Genomic DNA, 24,138 nt, shown 5'->3' with positions numbered 1-24,138 from the left:
ATTACTTTTTTTTTTCGAGGCACTGTAGTTCCATAGACCACAAGCAAAAATATAAGAAGTTTCATTTTGTAGTGTTGGAATAAACATTGTATATATTTTATCCTTATAGAAAACATTTGAGATCATTGCTGAAAATGTCAAAACTCAATTTGACCACACACAACCTTATTGCAAGGTAAAAGTAATATAAATATGATCTGGACCCTTCATCCATTTTCTGATATAGTGAATGAGCTTTAACCAGTGGTCATCTAACCAGATTGTATCAATATACAGTTCAACCAAATTTATTTCCAATATAGTAGGGATAAGCAAAGAACATCTTGAGGATAACTGCCTAACTGACTGGCTCAATCTACACTTGATCAAGCAAGTAAGTTGTAGATCCTCAGGACCTGGGTTGGTGTTCACTGTGCAAAATTATTATTCATGCCTCCTAATATTCCTGGCTCTCAATAGTGAAGTAAAAATACCAAAATATGGCTGGTACATGGTTGGAGCATCATAGGAATCAGGAAATGAATCCTCGTGCTCTAATCCACTCGAATTGTCTGTAAACTTTTGTATATTCCAACGTACCATGTCCTTCTTCAACCTTTTAAAGGAACTTCCAGAAACGAGCAGTAGAACTTACAGAAAGGTTTCTTCAGTATTGTAAGACTTACATGCTGCACGGTTTCTGGAGGCAGGTATCAGTACCTGGTAAAATCCAGTTGGAGCCATGGTGACAGACTCATAAGAAGGTGGAGAGGATTGCTGAGACCCCTCAGCCAGCTCCACCTCAGAGTTATAATGCTGCTTAATCATATGTGCAACAAGCCCCCGCTTTTCTCGTACCTTCTCCAGGTCCACAGACACTTCTTGATTTCTTTGTTGGTACAGAAAGGAGGCATTCTTTATCTGCCGCCTTGCTAGGTGCCTCTTGTATGCCCGCTGGATCATGGTGGCTGAGACTTCCTCCTGCTTGCGTCGGAGAGTAGTTGTAATGGGTTCATAGGAGGTCTTGGAGGGGTTGGATATCATAAACTTCTCCTCCATCTGCTGCTTGAGGGCATCCATCTCACCCGATTCACCCAGTACACGTTTGGTAAAAGCGAACAGGATGTCCAGGCAATGGATCTTGTCACCACTTACCATGGGTAAATCCATCAAAATCAACTTGAGCTTATTGGGTTTGGCAATTCGCAGGGGCTCTGAAAGCGTATCTGCAAAACTGGAAAGCTTGGAGTACTCAATGAAATATGTCGCTTCCACATCAAACTTCTCCCATACTTCATAGAACATCTCAAAATCGTCCTCACTGAGAGGCTCAGTGCTCTCCTCTGTGGCCACACTGAAGTTCTCCAGGATGATTGCAATGTACATGTTAACAACAATGAGGAAGGAGATGATGATATAGCTAACAAAAAAGGCAATTCCAACTGAGGGGTTTCCACAATTGCCCTTTGCATTAGTGCCTGTGTTGATGATGTGTGGATTACACTCCTCCGGTGAGTTGCTTAAAATAGGTTCCAGCAAATTGTCCCATCCAGCAGACGTGGTGATCTGGAACAGGCATATAATACTGTTCCCAAACGTTTCAAAGTTAAACATGTCATCAATCCCACCTTGCTTCTTCACGTAGGCGAAGTTGGCCATCCCAAAAATGGCATAAATAAACATGACAAGGAACAGGAGAAGGCCGATGTTAAAGAGGGCTGGCAGTGACATCATTAAGGCAAAGAGTAATGTCCTTATTCCTTTGGCTGCTCGTATGAGTCTGAGGACTCGTCCAATTTTGGCTAGCCTGATCACCCGAAATAAAGTTGGAGACACAAAGTATTTCTCGATGATATCAGCCAAGACGATTCCTGTAACAAGAACCAATAAAATTATAAAGCTTAGAATGACTTGCAATTGTAAGGAATGAAGACTTTTGGAAATATATTAATTTTATCCTTCTAAGAAAGTTCTACTTGGAACTTCGGTAAGAAGAAAAGTGTCTGTTGTAGAAGTACATTCTGAAGAACACCTTAGGGCACTGGATAGACTGCTTTTCGAAGAAAGTAGCTTTATACAATTGAATTATTTAATTATTTACTTCATTGTGGTCGCCACATTTGTCCATTTTATGATGTTTTTTTGTTAAAATTTAGTTCAAGGCATCAGAAAGTATAATAATTACCAATGATGAGCAGAGGTTACAAAACAAAACCAGGTAATAACCAGTAATTTTGACACAAGACGCAAAACTTCCAATTTAATATGGCTCTACCCACCAACTATAGAGAGGATGACCACTACAAAGTCGAAGATGTTCCAGCTGACGGTGAAGAAATAGCAGCGGAGAGCAATGATCTTAATGAGGCATTCAGTGGAGAAGATGACTATGAAAAGCAGGTTGATGTTGTTGAGAATGGACTCCATTTGAGGGGACTGCTCATCCGTTTCTAGCATCATGGTGATCATGTTCAAGATGATGAGCATCATGATTGTGATGTCAAAGGCTTGTTTGGAGACCAAATCGAAGAAGAAACCTTGCAGAATATTCTTGTTTTAAAGATCAGAAAATGTGTTAGCAACCACTAGATTAGCAATATCTTAATATCATTGAATATAATCAGATGCTTCTTTTTACCATTGGCCTTGGTATGGGCTTCTGTGGCTTTTTGGACCCCAGTTTTTTCATCGCATTATAATACTTTTTCTGTTCCTCAGTCATAAAGATGTCCTGTCCACCTTGCGATGGAAAAACAATATCGTCTTCAGGACTTAACTAAAAATATTGGTTATGCATTAAATATTTTATCCAAATAAGCTAGCCATGAGCACCTATCTTTCTCTTCTGCTGATTGAAGTTGTCAATAATTACACCAATAAATAAATTTAGAGTGAAAAATGAGCCGAAGATGATGAAGATGACAAAGTAAAGGTACATATACAGGTTAATCTCCATAATGGGCTGCTCGTCTACCTGTGATGAGAAACAAAATATATGATTTGCACTAATTCTTTTGTTTAATATATTTTTTCCGAATACATTATATATTTTAATTGGAATGATTAATAGTTACCCCACGTGAATCCACTGCTGCATACATTATTTCCATCCAGCCTTTAAAAGTTGCCTGTAAATTTCAGGTAAGAGTAACAAGCATTTAAATCAACTTCTTAGTGTAGTCTTTCAAAAGAAGAACAGTTTTTAGCAGCTGATATACAGTATGGAGGCATTCACAGTATGATGTCATTAGGGATGCATTTACATATTCATTTATCATTAACAACGAATATGGACTGCGCAATAGGACATTATACATTACAGATAGTCCCCGACTTACGAACATTCAAGTTACAAATTTCCACAGACATGAACGGACCTCGGCTCTACTTCCAGTTCAATCTTGGAAATAGCTCACGTTAATTGTACGAAAAATAGACACTGCAGTGCACCGGGTACCAATATTTACAATTATATACAATATTCTCAGTGTGTAAGTAAATGTATTAAATGTCTAAAGTCCGGTATATTTTATGTGTGCGCATGTGGGGTGTGGGAGAAATGAGCCAGCCTCAATGGCTGTCCTGTGAAGATGTTCTGATGGTGAATAATTCTAAAAAAAAACAGCTTTGTGACAAAAGGGCATCCGGGATTCCCCTTGTGATTTAAAGGCACAGAGACATTTCATTTCATTAGGCACGATTACTGGTTTGGCCACATAATGGCAGTGTGGAGAAAGGGGAAATCGGTCAAGTGAATTCTATGCTTTACATTGTATATTCGTGCGAAAGGCGTATAAGACTCACTTTGTCAAGCTTAAGAACAAATCGCACTTATGAACATGCTCCCAGAATGGAACTTGTTCGTAAGTCGGGGACTACATGTGTATTTCGTGTGAAAACCATGTTATATACTTGATGGATACTGTAACGTAACCTTTTGTTAGCCCAGAGTAAACATGGAATGCTACTGCCTTGGTTATAATTAATTACATGCTTTTGTGAATAAATAAGTGATTATTTCCAGAGTTAAGGGATATTGCTTGATATGGATGTGATGTGACTGCGCCAAATTGTCCCGAGTTGTCTATGTGACAAATATCACACATTAAGCACTTATATAATTTCTTTTCAAATGGCAACTTGGAAGAATACTAAGAAAGAATAAATTATAGACTTACCACTTGTAAAAGCGATAGGTAACCCAACCCTACATTGTCGAAGTTAACCTTCACCTTGGTCCAGTAGAACTGAGTACTGTTCATGGCCAGGCATTCTGATTTATTGTTCACAATTGAGGCGTTATGGATGAAGCCTGTCCTGTTGATACACTTTCCGAATTTCCCGGCAAAAAGATTGACTCCCATAATGCTAAAAATAAGCCAGAAGATCAGACATACCAGCAGCACGTTCATGATGGAAGGGATGGCACCAATTAGTGCGTTCACCACCACCTTAACAAAAACAAGCACCGCCATGTTGGAACATATGGTACTAAAAAAATATACTGTATACATGTAGGACAGCGAGGTGATACCAGCAGGAAAAGTATAAAGAAAAAAATTGCCTTACCCGCATTCCTTCAAATCTGGACAGGGCTCTCAGTGGTCTGAGGGCTCTTAGGGTTCGCAGGGATTTGATCGCTCCAAAATCCGAGTAGCCCAGAGAGTTCGCCACCAAGCTAATTAATGATACCTGGAGAGTGAGTGGAGAGAAGGATTGCACATTGCAAAGAATGCACGTCAGAATGGAGAAGAAAAGTGATTTAAGCGACTTCGAACGTGGCATATAGATCAGGTGGGCTGAGTATTTCTGAAACTACTGATCTACTGGGACTTTCATGCACAGACTGAATCCTTAAGTACAAAAGAAATGCTCCGCTTATGCTAGCACGTAATTTATGGTTTATTCAGATTATTATTATCTCTACAAGGCTTTTAACTGGTTTCCACTCAAGATAGTGTTTCAGAAGAAAAATCAACTTACTGTAAGTTTAATATCAGAATTATGATAAACTTATACAGATAAACTAAAGCATGTCTGTATACTCACATCCACTATCAAGAAATCCAGCCAACACCAATAGTTTGTGAAATACTTCTTAAATCCATATGCAACCCATTTCAGAAGCATCTCCAACACAAAAATGTAGTTGAACAGCTTGTCTGCATATTCCAGCACCACTTTTACCACCTTCTTCTGTTCAATATAAATGTCTTCAAATGCCTAAAAGGAAAGCATTGAGCAAATTACAATGAATTACAATTAATTACAACAATATGAATTATACTGAATTTTACTACTCATCCTATATTTTTGCATTGCACTGTAATAATAAAGACTCCACACAGCCCATAACAATATATAATTATATATTTTTTTACACTCTAAAGGTCAATATTATTTGGTTAATATAGCAAAGGTTTTCCAATGGTGACACTTATACAGTATTATCTATATTTTTTATGTTAAGAGTATGGCTTTAAGCAACACTAGTTATTCAAATTCATGTAGAGATCCTATGTGTGGGCTCCTACCAGAGCTCCGCTGCTCAGGAGGATCATGAAGATGATGAAGGTCTCAAACCAGCGATGTTCCACAATTTGGTAGCAGGTCTTCCTCAGTATCCACCAGACAAGACCCTGGTTCGTGTTGATGTCACACCACTTACAGTGGTGCATACAGACTAAGCATAAACAATAATAAAAAGAAATCATTACCTGGTAAAACCCAACACAAATACTCTAAGGTATAACCTTAAGAAGATAATATGGTGTAAAAAACATGTGCTTTGCAGACCTAATACAGACTGCTGCCTTATTTCTATGAGAGGATACGTTTAACCCCAAGCCAAAAGCCCAGGATCAGGATAAACTCATATTTTAAATTTTACTAGTAAATGATACATTTGTTATTATACATTGTGGGTTTAATTGCCCTGTGTGTTTAATTGCTTTTTATTAATTCAAACATTGTCCTGCACTCACAGTCAGGGAGACACTCTTCTGGCTCCATGGTGTCATCAGCTCGCTGGATGTCCACATCTTTAACTTCTGGATTTCTCAAATCCACAGTACTTCCTTCTGATAGGCTGATCATGTCCTGATAAAGCCAAAGACTGGTGTTCAATTCCCTTCTCCATCATATCCATTCTATAGTAGCCACAACAGAAGAGCCCTATTTAGTGCCCTAAATAGGGCAAGGGGTTTCCCTAAAGGTTAGTGAACTATAACATTAACTCAAAATAATACGAATTAACATTTAAATTCTTGTTTTATCAGACTGATACTACCACAACTATCTTAGTGCAATTTTGGAAAGCTGACTAGAATTTTTCAATGATTTATTATAGTTTAGCACTTTGGCTTTAAATGAAACTTATTATGATAATTAACTTTTTGATCATTTTTGGACCACCTCATGGGTCTCTAGTGTGTGTAACTGCGTGTGTACATGCAAAAACATGAGGAAAAAAAACCACATTTTCCTTTTTTTCAATTAAATTTGCTTATATTTTATAGAGTGCTGATGATTCCAGAACAGTGAGCCATTATACACTGCCAGCCAAAGTGGATTAAGGCACCCCGCCCCTTTTGCTCGTGTAGCGGAGCTGGCCATGGTGCTGAATGCGTGTCGTGGTTTGTCATTGTTGGTTGAGTGAGGACTTGGCTGTAGGCCAACCATCACATTTATTTAAAACACATTTTTGGATTTCTTTGTTAGAATTTTTTCTTTGTTAGATTTTTATTTATGACAATATTTCTAAGGGAAAAAAGTGATAAGACACACCTATGGCTCACAGCTAAGCTCTGTCCAGGAGTCAACATTTTATTTGCCCAAAATAGATGCAAAAAACATCACAGACTGGCATGTAGAGAGAGTTACAGATTGAGAGAGTTGCAGCAATGCAACAAACATTTCACATCAGAATTCATTTTAACACTGGACAAATTCAGAGGTGAAATTTTCCTGAAAAATACTAAAACTCAAATGTGGATTCCAACTGTCCATGACTCTACTTCAGATTCCACAGCAAGTGTTAATATTTTTCAGTTATTGTTTGTTATGTCAATTTGTTGAATATAGGTGCTCTGTGAAGCTACTGTTGCCAGAATAGCTTATATTGCATGCTGAAGCAGGATACGTCTTTGGGATAGTAATATTGTACCTGCCAATTGGTGTAAAACTTTTAAAGCCAAATGCATGGATTTTTAATAGCAACAGATCCCTTGCGTGTAAATACAAGAGTGTTATTTTTATGAGGACATCCTCAATTTTATAACATGTAGTTATAATATCTCCGGTCTTAAACTGGGGATCTTGAGATTTGTCAAGTCCTAATCTTAAGACTTGACACTCATTCTCCATGTAATTGTCCAACCATTTATATTGACCTATAATTTTCTTACATTTATTTCTTTTAACATTGTTAAATTCACAGAAAATGGCGTAGCAATCAGCTTACCAGTTTGGTTACTTCATCTTCTGATATCTCTGTGCCATCTTCCTCTTCTTCAGGAAACTGCATGTCCGATTCTCCAGGTGCTTTTGGGACACATACATTTAAGCTGGGATTGGTCATGTAGGTGTCTTCCATTTCTGAAGTCACATGTTTCTCTGAATAACTGCTGATTCCCCCAACAGTGCCATTACATTTAACATGGTTAGTGCCATGACCCTTCAGGGTTGCCTGAGCTTGGTTTTTCTTGTGCCAGTGTGTAGTCAGATTGCCACTGAAGAGGTCCTTGATGACTCCCAGTATCCAGGTGAGGCCAGCATAAATGCGTGCTATTGCTATTTGTAGGTTGTTCATCTCGCCATCTTCCTCAGGAGTAGACAGGTTATCAGAACTGAAAGAGCTCAGCAACAAGGCCAGGAAGAGGTTCAGAACCTAGTCAAACACACATTGAGGAAATAAAGGGTGTTATGGTCTTTAAAAAAAGCTTTTCTTGACAGTTTCATTGTTCATAACAGGGCATTAATGGCCAATAAATCTGTCTCAGAGAATTGTTGTCATTGGGGAGTGTGCCTTTAAATGTGATACCTGATGGTCAAACATCTAAACACCACAAAGGCAAAATAGGCTCTTTTCTTTCAAAGATTGCATATAGACAAATCATCCTGGCCTCAATCCAAAAAATGTTAGTTTATACTTTGTCCTGAATTTATCCACTGAGCACCAAACCTACAACCAGAAGGACGATTTTACATAAATGTTCATTTGCTGCCACTATCAGTTGGTCCTTGGATGATTGGACCTTGATCATTAAATAAGATGGGCCTCTGTCACATGCCCAATGTTCCTAAACATTGTGAATTTGCCCCTCCCAATGTCTTATTATCGTACCAGGCCAGGCATTATAATATTTTAGATTTTAGATGTTGCAGTCTCCCCCCTCTGTTCTGATTCTAAGGCTATTCTAGTGGCCACTTTCTTCTTCTTCCTCAGGAAACTGCATTTCTGTTTCTCCTGGTGCTTTTGGGACACATATATTATATTTAAGCTTGGATTGGCTATGGAGGTGTCTTTCCTTTCTAAAGTGGCATGTTTCTATGAAGAACTGCTTAACAGTCCTATTACATTCATGGTTGGTGCCATGACCCTTCATGGTTGCCTGGGATTGGTTATTATTGTGCCAGTGTTTAGATTGCCATTGAAGAGGTTCTTGATGACTCCCAGAATCCAGGTATAGCCAGCATAAATGTCTGCTATAGCCATAGCAAGCATTTATGATTCTACATTTTAGAAAAACACATTTTAGATGCTATTTAAAATATCTGAGCAGCACAAACCCAAGCAACTCCAAAATGTTTTTTAATTAAGTAGGAAAACATAAATAAAACATGATAGTTTCAACTGAAATATGCAAAAAGTATCCTGCAACTCACCACTAGGTTTCCAATGACCATAACCAGCATGAACACAAGGATGCAGAGTGGCTGACCAGCCACCTCCATGCAGTCCCACATCGTCTCTATCCATTCACCGCACAGCACACGGAACACAATCAAAAATGAGTGGAAGAAGTCCTTCATGTGCCAGCGTGGCAGAGTGCAGTCTGTGCTGATCTTACACACACAGTCCTGATAGTTCTTCCCAAACAGCTGCATGCCAACCACAGCAAAGATGAAGACGATGATGGCCAGGACGAGAGTCAAATTGCCCAGTGCACCCACAGAGTTGCCAATGATTTTGATCAGAGTATTGAGAGTGGGCCATGACTTGGCTAGTTTGAAGACTCTTAGCTAAAAGGAGGAAAGATGGATGAATAGATTGATGGATGGACGCATGAAGTTAAGCTTGATGGTACCGTTTATAATAGATGGGAAAGAAATTCATTGGAAGAAATCCAACACTGTTAATCACCATTTTCAAAGTGAAGCTGCTTTCATATGACCTTACCAGTCGAAATGAACGAAGCACTGATAACCCCTCAACATTGGACAAACCAAGTTCCATTAAACTCAAGCAAACAATAATCCCATCAAAGATATTCCAGCCTTGCTGGAAGTAGAAGTATGGGTCCAGAGCAATGAGTTTCATTATCATTTCAGCTGTGAAGATCCCAGTGAACACCTGAAGGCAAACAATGAAGTGTAGAATAAACTGCAATACATTTCTGCAATACTGTATATACTGCTCAAAGAAATAAATGGAACACCGAGTCCCTGTTTGAGAACATCTCTCATATGTGTATGTATGGTTAAAGTCAAACCGGGACTAAATGTTCCCTTTATTTTTACATATATATAGCTTCTATATCTGCAAATCTAAGAAATAAAATATATGACATCATTAGTCAAAGAAGCAACCAAGTGGCCAAGGTTAACTTTGAAGAATGTGAAGAAATCCACAGCATAGATGGCAGAAATAAAGGGGCTTTATGGAATGGAGTTTGCCAAAAGACATTTTGAAGCTAAGGTTGTCTAGATTGGTGGAAACAAAGCTTTACAGTTGGAAGAAATCCAACACTGCTAAACACCATTTTTAAAGTGAAGCACGGAGGTGGTAGTATCATGTTAAGATTTACCTTTAAGAGGTGCTTCTCTGAATAAATCAATCTTTATGAAGTTATTGTAATTAAATAAATATTTCTGCAGTAAAATGATTTTACGGGCCAAGCACTTGAGTTGTGCTAGATGCCTGATAACATTACGTATGTGGCAGTCTCACCAGGTTCCCCACACTCAGCATGCCATTAAATTCCTCAGTCATGGGGTAATGCTCCAATGCCATAAAAAGTGTGTTAAGCACAATGCAGATAGTGATGGCAAGGTCCAAGAAAGGATCCATCACCATGACCTTTACTACCTCCTTTAGGCCAAGCCATGCTGGAAAGCATGTCCATATCAGATACTTTTTAGCAAACACATTCCAACAAGGAGGGCACTTCTGACTGGCCTCTTCAAATTCTGCGATACACAAATGAAAAAAAATATTATTAAATAGTTATTGTTATCTAAAATTGCAGAACATGCTTGGATGTCTACTAAAGTCTAAGCGGATTTAGGCGTTTAATGAATTGCAATGAGGGTATAGGTTGATTCAAATATACGGTTGCCTAAAAAGTGCACGATATGGCTACTTGTCAAAGAACAATAACAATAGAATATAAGACTAAAAGGTTGCAGCCCACCATCAATGGCATCACTGAAGAAACTGACTGAACTGAGTTCTCGCATTCTGCAGGAGGACAGAGCTTCTACCTGTCCTTTCTGCATAGGTTTGAAGACTTCATTAGCATGGTCTCCTAAACATGCCAGCTCCTGTTTGTCACCAGAGACATGGTGTACACTTAGGACACATGCTTTACACTCACAACATAATATTTCTTGTTTCACATATATACCAGAGCAGTTCAAGTCAAACCGAGACTTTTGAGTAAAACTACAGTACGTTTATTTCACCTGCATTAATGCACATCACTATGTTACCGGATACCATCAAGGTACAAGATTTCCGCAGTATACAGGAACCTTCATTGGACTGCCTGATTCAAGTCTGAAATGCTGGCTTCCCAGGAACTCCTTAAATTGCCCAAACATGTGAAAATGGCTTGATGGCTTGGTCAGGACTGTATAAGAGTTATTGCCACATAGACCTTCTATAAAATATTCAAATCATTTAAATGTTTTACTGCAAATCGTCACTGTACTGTGCCTGAAGTCTCTTTTACACAAGAAATGTCATCACAAATTTCATCAAAGTTTTTGTTTGACTTGATCACCCCTCATATAACAATATTATATTTATTCCCCAAAATATTAATAACTCCTTTTAAAAAAAACATGCCAAATGGTGTGCAGTGAAGTTAGGTAGAGCTGTTCATTTTACCTCTTTGACCTTTTCCATGCTATGTGCAGGAAACAAGGTGGGTGTATGTGAGCTGACGCCACCAGTTTTATTCTGGTCTCCCAAAGGTTCAAGCTGGCCATTGATGCTTGGTGGAAGAACCTGAGAGCAGTGGCTCCTGATGCTGCTCATGCGGCGCTTGTGCCATGGTATCACTGTGGATCCTGATCGACTCCGTTCCTCATAGGGAACATTGTTGTGATCGTCAGCCTCAGAGTTTTTGCATAGATGAAAAGTGAACACACTGCTGTTGCTTTCCCGACGTGTGCTCAAAGGATGGGAGGAGAGTGTGGCTAGGAGTGGGTACACCAACTGAAAGGAAAAGATGGAGAATGCAAAAGAGTGGAGTGTCTTAAATCTTTAAATGCCTGTTTCAGTGGTGCCCGTGTTAATATGAAAGTAGACACAGGACTTTAAAAGTTTTACATACTTATTTATTTTTTAATCTAGACAAATTTTATTGTGACTATTGTATACAGCGTTTTACTTTCAAAAGAACTCCATCTGAGGGCTCAAACCCCACCCCCCCCCCCCCCATCCCACTGTCCTGCTCAATGTCAACTAGTCACAGATACTCCAATGAAATCCTAGAAATCCTACCTTCTTATCAGGAGGATCATCTTCTGCTTCCTCTGACATGGTTCTATATCTAGGTTGATGCTCTCTAGACTCCTTGCGACTAAATGGTGATGGAGAGATCTCTTGGAATGGACTCAGTTCACCGTCTTTGCTCCGCTTTCCTAATGCCTGACCGGAAGCAAACAAAAGTACTGTTTCCTACTGCATCTAAATATTAATGACTAATTGTTTTGTAATCAGATCTAAATATTCAGTTTAAGAATAAAGCTATGCATGAGTGTTCACTAAAACAAACCTACAGGTGCACGGTCAATCGTTTACATTTTACCATCTATATATAAAGTAGGATTGTTACTCTCTGCTCTCTGCGAAACTGCTCCAAAGCCAGCTGGAACTCTCTGTCTTTTTGCCAAGCCTCAGCAATGGTGGCCTGATTCTGTTCCTCATATGCCATGGCCACTACGGCCAGAATCAGGTTTACCAGATAGAATGAGCCCAGGAAGATCACCAGCACGAAAAAGATCATGTAGGTTTTACCAGCTGAACGTAAGGTCTGCCAGAAGAGAAAGGAGCAGACATACACCAATCAGCCCTAACATCATGACCACTAGCCTAAATTGAGTAGGTCCCCCTTCTGCAACCAAACAGTGACATGGTGTGTGTTCTGTCACCTTGCTATCAATGCCAGAATGAACCCTTTTTAGCAATTTGAGTTACAGTGGCTCTTTTATTGGATTGGACAACACAGCCCAGCCTTCGGTCCTCACGTGCACCAGTGAGCCTTGTCCGTTCATTACCTGTCACCGGTTCACCTGTTTTCCTTTCGTAGACCAGGGACGTTCTGCAAGAGCTATGATTTTGCAGTTCTGGAGGTGCTCTGATCCTGGCGTCCAAACATTACAATTTGGCCCTCCTCAAAGTAGCTACAGTTATCTCATTACAATGGTGGCTGGAAGTGCACGTTGTTCCTAAAGTTGATGTGTTGGAAGCAGACAAAATGGGCAAGCCTAAGAATTTGATGATGTCTAGACGACTGGTTCAGAGCAACTCTAAAACTGCAGCTTTTGTTGGTCTACAGCCAGTTCGTCAGGACATAACAAAAGTAATCCAGGGAAGGAAAACCAGTAAACCAGCGACAGGGTCAGGGACGACCAAGGCTCAGTGGTGCATGTGGGGACCGGTCCAATAAAAGAGCTACTGTAGCTCAAATTGCTGAAAAGGTTAATGCTGGTTCCCATAGAAAGGTGTCAGAACACACAGTGCATCACGGTTTGGTGCCAAAAGGAAGGACTTACTCATTATAAGTTGAGTGGTATTAATGTTATGGCTGATCAGTGTAAACGGGAATGACAATTTTTTTTTCTTATCATAGTGCCATCATAACAATTCCTCTCATCCATAAAAAAACAACCTACCTGGTGGTAGAGGTTTTCCCAGTAGTCTTGTGTCATTAGTCTAAAGAGCGCTAGGAAGGCCCAGCCAAAACTGTCAAAACTTGTGTAGCTGTAGTTTGGGTTTCTTCCCACCTTCAAACACTCAAACCCATCAGGACACTTTCTGTATAGAAAAAAAGTGAGGCGCTCTCAAAACAAGGCAATTCTAATTAGTATGATAACCACAAACATGTACAGAAATTATATGGTACTGTATAATCCATCACTAAGGAGAGAAACAAGTGCGTATTAATGTTACCACTGATTCATCTCGTCACTGAGACATCTCAAATTTGAATCCTGACAAGACCACAACCATCCAAGTCCAAGGCTGCTTTTAGTCTACATGTATAGTATGTGCGTATGATTGATTTAATCCATGCCCAGGTACGATTGCTCCCCCTCCCCTTTCACATCATTAAGATTGTTTTTGAGTACACTTGCACACCTACACTCTCCAATATAGTAGGCGGCAGTAGAGATTTTCAAGTGGACTGTCAGCGCAGTATGCTGATCCATGTCTGGGTACAATGTGGTGTGTTTACATTATGCAAACATGCCAAATGCATGGGTCAAGTGTACTGGGACTCACCACTAGGTGCCCAAGACTATAGGCACTGTGTGGGTTCCTATTGTCATTGTCAAAATAAACATGCATTGAAGTGGATTAGCTGAGATAAATCGCCCATCGGTGGATTGGCTGACATAAATCGCCCATCATTTCCTCAGGACATATCAAAGGGTATTCTGATAAACTGGATAACTATCCAACTGCCATATCCTGCATAAAGTCCTGATCTTGTTCCAAGTCATTTCCATATGTTTGAGCCATTAAAGGAGTTCCTGGGAGACCAGAGTTTCAGCAATGACCATGATTTAAAGCAGATACTCTGATCAAAGCTATGGTGTCCTGAGAAAACTTTCTACTTAGATAGTATCCAAGCATCGGAGATTATAGAGATATATAAAGCTCATTTTTAATCTGTGTTCTGTTATTCTGCACAATCTGAAATCCCGGTTTGTCTTGAACGCACCTTGTAGTTGTGGTTCAGCATTTTCCCTAACCCAATGCCCTTCTCATTTCAACTTTCTGTTACTAGGGAAGCATTGGGTTTAAGTGACAGGCCGGGTGGATGATAGAGTGTGAGGGCAGGATTGTTTTGTAATGGAGTTATAAACAGCTGGAGAGGGCACAGCCTCAATATACAGACAATAATAAATCTTTTTAGAGAGAGAGAGAGAGAGAGGTAGAGAGATGTGCACATGTTTCTGCTGATGACAGTTGAGTTGTAACCAATACATCACATAATTACACCCCGGTACAGATACAGAAGGGATTATTTTTTGTTATTCCATTATAAACCAGACATTTAAAGAAAAACATAGGCATTGCTTCAGTCAGGTCAGTGAAAAGAATGAGAGAATAAGGTCTAAAAGCTCTGCTCTGTCCAGGGTTGCTATGCAGTTGGACATACTTAGAATCTCTATAGTAACAGTGACCTGGAGGCGGTAGCCGGCGGACACTGTGGCAAAGTGTCTCTTGGGAGCAGCCTTTCCATAATAATGTGTGTATGAATGCGTCAATGTCAAACTAGAAGTGCTTTTGATTCCCTGATTGCGCTGGGTAATTTCATGCAATTTACATGTCCACTTCTGAGTGTCCAGTTTTGATCCCTATGCAAGTTTGTGCCAATGCAGATGGCTGGTTCAAATGTGAAATTAACTGGATTGAATTAACTTGATTTATCCACAAAGGCACTTAGACATATCCATATATGAAAGTGGAATGAATATATGAAAAAATGAAGACAGTTTCATGCTAGCTAGCTTTTGCTGTAAAAACTGTATAAGTCTCAGAAATTATGTCAATGCATCATCATGTCTTGACAACTAAGTGCCTCTCATTTTATTTGCACACATTATTATTATTATTTTTTTTTACCCCTTTATGTACAGTGTATGGACATGTACAGTATTTTGGGGACTTTGTTGTATGTCACATACTGTATGCATAAAAATGTCTGATTTTATTTAACAACTAAACATGGTGCATTACAAATCAAACTGGCACCCAGGTATCATTATACATTTACTTTTTCAGCATTTGGCAGACGCCCTTATACAGAGCGACTTACATTTTGTTTTTTTCTTATTATACATCTAAGCAGTTGAGGTTCTTGTTGGTGATAGGCTTTGAACCTGGGACCTACCGATCATTGGTCCAATGTCCTAACAACTGAGCTACCGCCTGTTATAACATCATATCGGCAGGTCCTTGGTAATTCCTATCCTTACTGTAAATAAATATAAGTTCTTCTGACTAGCACCTTTCTCCATTTATTATGCATTAAACATTAATGGGAGTGGTCTCTTCCAGGGTGAACCTACCCCCATCCAAAAGGCGATGCAGCTCACTGAATGGTTTAAAAAGGATGAAAATGATGCAAATCCTATGCTAAATCCTGTTAACCCAATGGAACACCTATGGAGGATTTGGTAGTGCCATGTTAGACATCATTTCCACCACTAGCATTAAAACGTAGGGGACATCATTTGAATTAACAATACTCAACCCAGCAGTAAAGCTCCAGAGGCTGGTATTTGTTCCAACCCTCTAGCAAGACTCTTGCACTTCCGAGAAAGTCAAGAGGTACAGCGTACAAGCTTCAGAGTGAAAGAGTGACAATGTGTGTTTGTTTTGTGTATGCATGTGAAAGAGAAAGAGAGAGAGAGAAATGAACAGTAGGCATAATCCCCAATGTTATGCTAGATGCCATTAACAAACCTACACAGGAGCTTAGCAGGAACAGATGTGAGTTTAGAGGGCAAGTCCTCCACACCGCAGTGGCTATGAGCTGTGATCTGTCTGAGGTTAATAAACCTGAAATTTTCTTCCTTTTTTTTCTTTCTTTCTTTTCAAAATGAGACATCCAAAGAATAGATGTCTATAGATTAAATCATATTGTTTCTACCCATACGTTTCTTTCCTTTAAATTAGATTTTCATAGGTTTCCATAATCCAGACCATGACTTTCTTATCATACTTTCTGCTTCAAGCAGAGTCAAATTTATAACAGTATGTAAAGAGTTTTTACACAGATAAGTACTGAATTAGCTGTGGCAGCACAAACGTGTTTGAGTGGTACTGGGATTTATGGGATTATCCTTTGGGGGGGAAAAAAACACCCACTATTGCTCTGATCACTTGCCAGCTGTTTGGTACATAATTTAGGATCTGTTTGATTAATGGCAGGTCAGAGAGGCTTGATGGACCAGAAAGATGCAAATAAAGTTAAGCATTTTTAATGCACAAAATACTTATCCCCCTTCATCGTATTGGAATCTGGGGAGTTTGTACACAAGGTTAGCGTCCCATGCATGGCGAGCTGTGGTGCACTGGGTGTTCTGGTGCCTTTTTCTTCTGGTCAGCACAGTCCTTCTCTGGTGATAATGTTAATGCTAATGGCTGGTCAGTGTATTTAGGTAAAAATTACATATACACAATATTCTTTATAAACTTATCATATGCTATGTAGATGCTTGTGGTTATGTCTGGAAATTTGTGAGGATGTTTGGTACATGTGCCTGTCTAATGAAGAGCAATGAATTGAAAATGTGACTTATTTTATAGGAAGCCATTTATTGTGTGTAATTTATTTCAAGTTTTGATTTACCTGCCATGTGTCATTTATTTTCTATGCTATTAAGCTAAGATCTTTGAATGCTCCTTTAATCCAGTTATTATGTTTCACCAAATCTCAGATGCAGACAGTGGTGTTGTCACATACCCAGCATCGCTGCTATATCCACATATCAAAGCGTCCTTGGCTCCTTCGATTTTGTAGAAGTTTTCTGAGGAGAAAGTGCAAGGTGTATTCAATGTCATGAAAAAATATGTTTTCCTTTAATATGTCTAACAGAACATTGTTGTCATTATTAATCAACTTGAAAAAAGAATCTTATAAAAATGAAAATTGCTTAAAACTACGTTTTGGTTTCACTGAGTGTACATAGCATAAGATTTCAATGCGATCAAATAAGCATGTCTAGTTAAGTGCTTTACCTGAATGTTAGAACTTCACTTTACCTTCACTGCTAATGAAATCCTTTATGGAGTGCCAGGTCTTGTTGTTACAGAAAAAGATTCCATTTCCTGGGTAGGTGGCGTTTACACAGTGAGCAGTGCTGCGGACACATTTCTGACGTAGGAGACCCATGAAGAGCTGAAGACCGATCAGAGCAAAGACACTTAGACAGAAGACAGTCAGGATCATGACGTCTGCTAGCTTCCTTACTGACTGGATCAGAGCTCCTACAATGGTCTTCAGACCTGGACAGAGAGGCAACAACATGTATGTAAACTGAATGTAGTGATAGATGTACAGTTAACTCAGACCACACAATATAATTAACTTTTTATAGTGAAAAATGTAGGCGGCACAGTGGCTTAGTGGTGTCGCCTCCCACCCCCCGGAATGAGGGTTTGATTCCTATTTTGGGGCTTTGTGTATAAAGGTGGCATGTTCTCTTGGTGGGTTTTCACCAGGTACTCCAGTTTCCTCCGGAAGATAGAGAAGCAATGTAGACATTTTGACAACAAAGAGGTGAGGATGTATGTTTGTATCACCCTAACATTCTTATCCACATCAACTTCCAGTCCTCTTAAAGTGGATCTAATAATATATAGTAGCTTTTGTATATATGTATTAGATGATGTCATTGGCATGTAAGGGCTCTTACCTGGAATAACGGATATGGTTTTTAGAGCTCGCAGGACTCTGAATGTACGCAATGCTGAGACATTGCCAAGATCCACAAACTCTGTCACATACCTACACAGTGTGGAAAATCAGAAGCAGATCAGATTGTTATGCCCAATCTAAGTTCAAAATGAGCTCAGTGCAATTCAATAATGGTATCTGCATCAATTATTGGTTTATGGGCTATTATATCAACCTGTACAAAAAAAATCACTGAGGGGACCAGCATCAAGGAAGAGTACAGAATTTTTTATTTCATAAAATTGTTCATTATAGTTTATTACAAAGCTTTATTTATATAGTATATGGCATGTATTCTCTTGAACACACATTGGTTACTGCGCCTGTAAGTTAAGGGATGCCTCAGGATTCAGCTGTAGGTCCGCTACAATTTACAACATTTTTTTTTTCTTTTTACATTTTTAAACAAACAACAGTTCTCTTAAATTTTATTAAATTCAATTCAATGTTATTTATATAGCACTTTTAACAATGGTCGTCAATTAAATAGAAAATTAGGGTTATAAGTATAAAATGTGTGAGAAAATTTAATCTGCAAGAAATCTTGCATGTTCGGTATACTGTATGTAAAATCTAATATTACACTATAAATATATCAAATGTCATGGTGGCGCGTAGGAAAGTTCAGGCTACCCAGGTCAAACCTGAGCTTGTGTTATGATGGAGTTTACCATGTTTGCTTTAGTTTCCTTTGGGATCCTCAGTGCTTTCCATAAAAAGACGCCTATTGGTGGATTTGCTTTGATAAACTGCTCGCCTGTGTGAATATGTGTATGATTTGTCAGGGACTAGCATCCCATCTGGGGTAAATTCTCTAACCGTGTTTCCCGTGTTCTTGCCATAGGCACCAGATCCTCTGCAACCCTGATCAGGATAAAGTGCTTACTTAAGATGATTGAACGAATTATACTTGATGTTCAAATCCTTTTCTCACGCATTAGTTACTTTTTTTTCTACTTGCTAATTAGCCTTATTCTCTTTTATTTTTACTTCTTCCAAGTCTTATAAACATACGTTTTACAAAGGTTTTTAATGTTTAGAACCTTCCTTAGACTTTGATAAAATTTTGATAAAATGTTATTCTAACTTTAGACTTCATCTACTGCTCAGCGCTGGTTTATTTTTAAGTGAATTACTTTTTTTTTTTCACTGCGGTTAAAATTCCAAAAGCTCAAAAGGAGATTTTTATAGCAATAAAATTGATATAATTAATTCCAAGATCTATTATTTACTAAGATTGTTTCCTTTGTACTCACTTGCTTGGAACTGAATGTCTTTCTGTCCGCTCCCACTATTTTCCTAGCAGCTAATCCACATCTCTAATTTGGCCAGGCACTAATGCTGCATATAGTATGTAGGTCATCTGAAAAAATGACTTAGTGGCTACCTGCATTCCACCTACCCCCCCCCCCCACAGCCCCCCCACCCCCGCCCCCAACCCCCCTTCGGTTTTTCTCACTCGCATATTTTTCACTCTCCTTTTCATTCTTTAACAAAATTACATTATGTCTTTTAGTGTTGCCATTATCCACATGTCAGTTAACCATCATTCACTCTTTCATTTCTAGCTGTTTTTAGGTTTTCACTCTTTGTGAAGTATTCCTGCATGTCACTGCCCCCTTTTTGTCTAGGTCACATTTTCCACCACCACTGACAGGAGTGACTTTTATGAAACGACATCAGACTGTTATTACCGCCAGCTTTTCAAATGTTCAAAAGACATCATGTTACAGTAGCTACCACCTTAATCGAACCTGCAGTGAATAATAAATGCCTTCAAAAGATTCCAAGCAATAATTTCCTTTATTTTATGGCACCACCCTTCAGAAAGTACACCTTGCTAGCACTGCAAGCCCCCTTTTGGCCTTTAGAACTGCCTCATAGCATAGATTCAACAAGTTTGAAAAATTCAAGTCGTAAACATCCAAGTTGGAAACATTGCTTTTGTTAGATTTTGGTCCATATTAATTTGGACCATTCCATGATAGCATCAAGCTCTTTCTGCAGATTTGTCAGCTGCACATCCATAATGCAAATCTCTGATTACACCCCTTCCCAAAGGTGCTCTATTGTCATGTTCCAAAAAACTAATTGAAATTATTTTTGCTTTGTGTAGTTTTCCCATGGTCATAAAGAACCGGACGTGGTCTGCAACAAAATAATAACAAAACAAAATGGGTCATTGGTGGCTCAGAGGGTTAAGGCACTGAGTTACTGATTGGGAGGTCTGTGGTAGAACGAATTTCACTGTGCTGTAATGTACTGTATATATGACAGGCTTAACTTACTTACTTACTTAATAAGGTAGGCTGTGATACCAAACTACCCCAAGAAAATGTTCCCTACAGTATTACAACACCAGCAGCATGATCCGCGGATACAAGGCAGGATGAATCTGTGCTTTCATGCTGTTTATACCAATTTCTGACCATGCCATCGAAATGATGTAAACCAACAGGACTCCAAGAAATCAAGACTCATCAGATGAAGCAATGTTTTTTCAATCTTTTGTTGTCCAATTTTTGGAGAGCCTATGCGACTTGTAGCCTCAGTTTCCTGTTCTTAGCCATCGGGAGTGGTCCTCGTGTGGACTTCTGCTGCTGTATCTCATCTGCTTCAAGGTTCAACACTCGATTGTAACAAGATGTCATCTGAGTTACTGTTGCCTTTCTATCAATTCTCACAAGGCATTTTCACCCAGAGAACTGCTGCTTACTGAATGTTTCCTCTTTTTCAGACCATTCTCTGTACAGCCTAGAAAGGTTGCGTGTGAAAATCCCAGTAGATCAGCAGTTTTAGAAATACTCAGACTTGCATGTCTGGCACCAACAACCAAGCCACATTCAAAGTCACTTAAATCACCTTTACTACCACCATTCCGATGCTTTGGTTGAATTTCAGCAGATCATCTTGACCATATCTACATACCTAAATGCATTGAGTTTCTGCCATGCGATTGGCTGATTAGATATTTGCGTTACCAAGCAGATAAACATGTGTGCCTAAAAAGTGGCCAGTGAGTGTGAATATGTATATATGGAATACTTACGCCATAACAATGACAATGAAGTCTAACCAGTTCCATGGGTCTTTGAGGAACGTGAAGGGTCCGATACAGAATCCTCTCGCCAAGATCTTGATGAGTGACTCAAATGTATAAATGCCAGTGAATGTGTATCTGTGCGCAGAGAAAAAACATAAGAACATTAACACCAAAATTTTATGAGCTGACAAAATGAGGTGAGTAAATGAAAAATAGCAGACTAGCGTAATAATATTTTCTGTAATTAGCTCTTAGTAATTTGGAAGGTTTAAGGAGGGATGTTAAATGCTAGCAAATCAGCATGCTGCATGCCCAGTCACATTCTGTTTCACCTCTCCTGCATGCACATATTCATTAATTAGGTCAAGGCACGTTAATACATATAGAGGAGTAAACAAGGAATAGAGCAACCGTATTAATTAAACTGTTGGTAATGGACATGGACTGAGTTTGATTTTTTTTTTTTTTTCATTTCTACCAGAACAGCAAGCCCATGCACTTCTTCAGGAAAGACACTACTAAAGAAAACCAATAAAAATGGATTGTCACAATCACTCTTTCTCATTAAACGTGTTTTATTTATATATAATGCCACCAGTTTTTTTTTTACTTGTAGTGTCTTGTCTGAACTTTTACAAATAAAACCCTAATACGCAACGTCTAACAAAATATCCCACATCCTAAAGACCTGCACAAATAAGTTGATACTCATTTTATAGTAGAAAACTATATGTTTTGGGTGTATTTTAATTCACTTGATCAAATTATGTTGGATAAATCCTTTGATGCAGGTAAATTATATCAGAAGGTCAATTAGTGAGTCACTCGTTCAGCTCATGGTTTAATGTTTTAACGAGATATCGTTAGCAAGTAAAGGTAGTAACCACAATGTTTAGTGGTATGACCACAAACGGACAAACCGAAGTTTCATTCGCGGGCAGCATTCCAGTTGCAGCACACAATGTGGTAAAAAAGTTTCTTACCAAAAGCGGATCATCCAAGCCGAGCCTCCCAACTGATGAAAACTTTATTATAGTTTAACATTACATCGCATTACTTGTATATACTGTACCATGTATCTGACTTTTTAAAGATTATATTATTGCATATAACATCTGTAACATACTATTTATGATATAATAATAATAATAATAATAATAATAATAAAAGTCATTTATACATGACTATTTACAGATGATTTTACCACAGTCTTAATATGAATTTAAATTGTAATATAAGTACTCACTCTAGATACTTGGTCCACTGCGCAGGGTCCGACATGGCCATGAAGAAACAGTTGGTCAAAATTGTGCACATAATAAACAAACTGAACAATGTACAGAAGAGTTAAGGAAGCAGTAAAACAAATGGTCACTGATTTAGTAAATTATTATGCAATTATAATATAGCAGCAGGATGTGATATAATTTAATTTGACTTCAGCTCCTCATTTTCGGGTATCTGTCCTCGTTTTAAGCCTGATCAAACTTTAAGTTCAAGCAGCAATACATTTCCTGTCTTGACCTGAACTCAGGAAGAAATCTTTGAGCCAGTGGGATTTGCAGACTTGGTAAGATAATTCGGGCTTTATTTGACCTGTCTGATGTCCTGTTCTCACATAAGTATAAAGCTGCAAAGCCTCCATCTGTGCAGAGATGAGAATGTGTATTAGTACAAGGTGGGTCAAAAATGATTTTGGACGTTCAGGATGTGTGTTTAGGGCATTGTGAACAAGCTTGTAAATTGGCTTCAACCATAAACGTAAGGTCTTTACTTTTTCTTTTATATTATATAAAAAACTGCTATTTTTCATATAAACAAAAAAAGCGGGAAAAAATGTGCAGGCCTGGTATTGTGCAATGTTTTTCCTTTGTCACAAAACTGTAAATGAATGTTTCATCTTTGCTTGATTGTGTCATGATTTCACTTACTAAGGCGTCCAGACCCTCTTCCAGGATACTTAGGGCATGAGGCGAGGTACATCCTAGCTGCGGTGCCAATCCATCACAGGGCACACACACACACACACACTTACACTCCCACACTCATTCACACACCATGGGCAATTTGGGAATGCCAACTAGCCTAATCTGCATGTTTTTGGACTGTGGGAGGAAACTGGTGTATCCAACGGAAACCTACCAAGCACAGGGAGAACATGCAAACTCCATGCACACAGACACAAGGCGGGAATCAATCCCAGAACCTCGAGGTACAAGGAGACGGTGCTATTCACTAAGCCACAGTGCTGCCTTGCTCGATTGTATTTTTACACAAAATAGAAAAGCTGATAAAAAAAAGTTCCTACTTTGAGTAATATACAGTAGTAATATAATACAGTATTATACTTTTCTGGGTTTCTTTAGTCATTTATTTATTTTTGTTTATATGCTCAGGAATTACAACATAATGCTGCTGGGGTCCATGTTTGCATTCAATTGACTATTAATAATGAATAAAGAATAAAGAATAAATTCCAGGAAAAGGATATGAATGAACTAGTATCCTTATGGCAATCCTTCTGATGATGTGAAATGGGCTGAATATGTACAGGGCTGATGTGGCATTGAAGCGGAAGATGGCCTTCCCCTTATTTAGCACTATAAATGTCTTTTGAGAAAGACACAAAAAAAGTTAATAAGCTTTCAAAGTCTCAAAAAGATGTGAAACCAAGGAAGATTTTAATGATTGTTAAAGTTAACTCACTTTTTGATTGTTGAAGTAAAAAGGGTCCATGTCCTCCAGTGGGACGCCTACTAGTCCTGCAGGAATGTCACCGAAGATTCGAGGAAGCACTTTTCCAGCCTCTAGGTCGGCTTGTGCTTTGGGCGGCTCGGATTTTGTATAGGGCTCTGAGGAATCCGTAGAGTTCTTAGCCTGTTCTTCCGCAATCCTATGCTCGATGCCCAAAAGGGACTCAAGAGTGAATGGGCGCAAGCCATCAGAACCCGCTGGTAGCCGTATGGTCGCCAT

General features: G+C 38.9%; 1 protein-coding gene across 1 annotated transcript; it reads right to left on the bottom strand.

The window, feature by feature from the left end:
• Positions 1–630: 630 nt before the first annotated feature.
• scn12aa (sodium channel, voltage gated, type XII, alpha a) lies at positions 631–24,138 on the bottom strand. The gene is made up of 26 exons (XM_053486339.1): positions 23,872–24,138; positions 23,657–23,775; positions 22,412–22,501; positions 21,172–21,300; positions 18,082–18,173; positions 17,429–17,671; positions 17,130–17,193; positions 13,324–13,465; positions 12,264–12,461; positions 11,930–12,076; positions 11,312–11,641; positions 10,614–10,743; positions 10,151–10,389; positions 9,380–9,553; positions 8,866–9,222; positions 7,442–7,867; positions 5,964–6,078; positions 5,514–5,662; positions 5,029–5,202; positions 4,549–4,671; positions 4,158–4,430; positions 3,054–3,107; positions 2,812–2,953; positions 2,618–2,718; positions 2,259–2,529; positions 631–1,850 (listed from the first exon to the last, which is right to left on the bottom strand). Exons 1-26 carry the CDS (start codon positions 24,136–24,138, stop codon positions 631–633), a joined length of 5,769 nt encoding a protein of 1,922 aa, XP_053342314.1.

Source organism: Clarias gariepinus, chromosome 25 (genome assembly GCF_024256425.1).
Source record: "Clarias gariepinus isolate MV-2021 ecotype Netherlands chromosome 25, CGAR_prim_01v2, whole genome shotgun sequence".
Taxonomy (NCBI): Eukaryota; Metazoa; Chordata; class Actinopteri; order Siluriformes; family Clariidae; genus Clarias; species Clarias gariepinus.
This window is presented reverse-complemented; position numbering and strand designations above follow the sequence as displayed.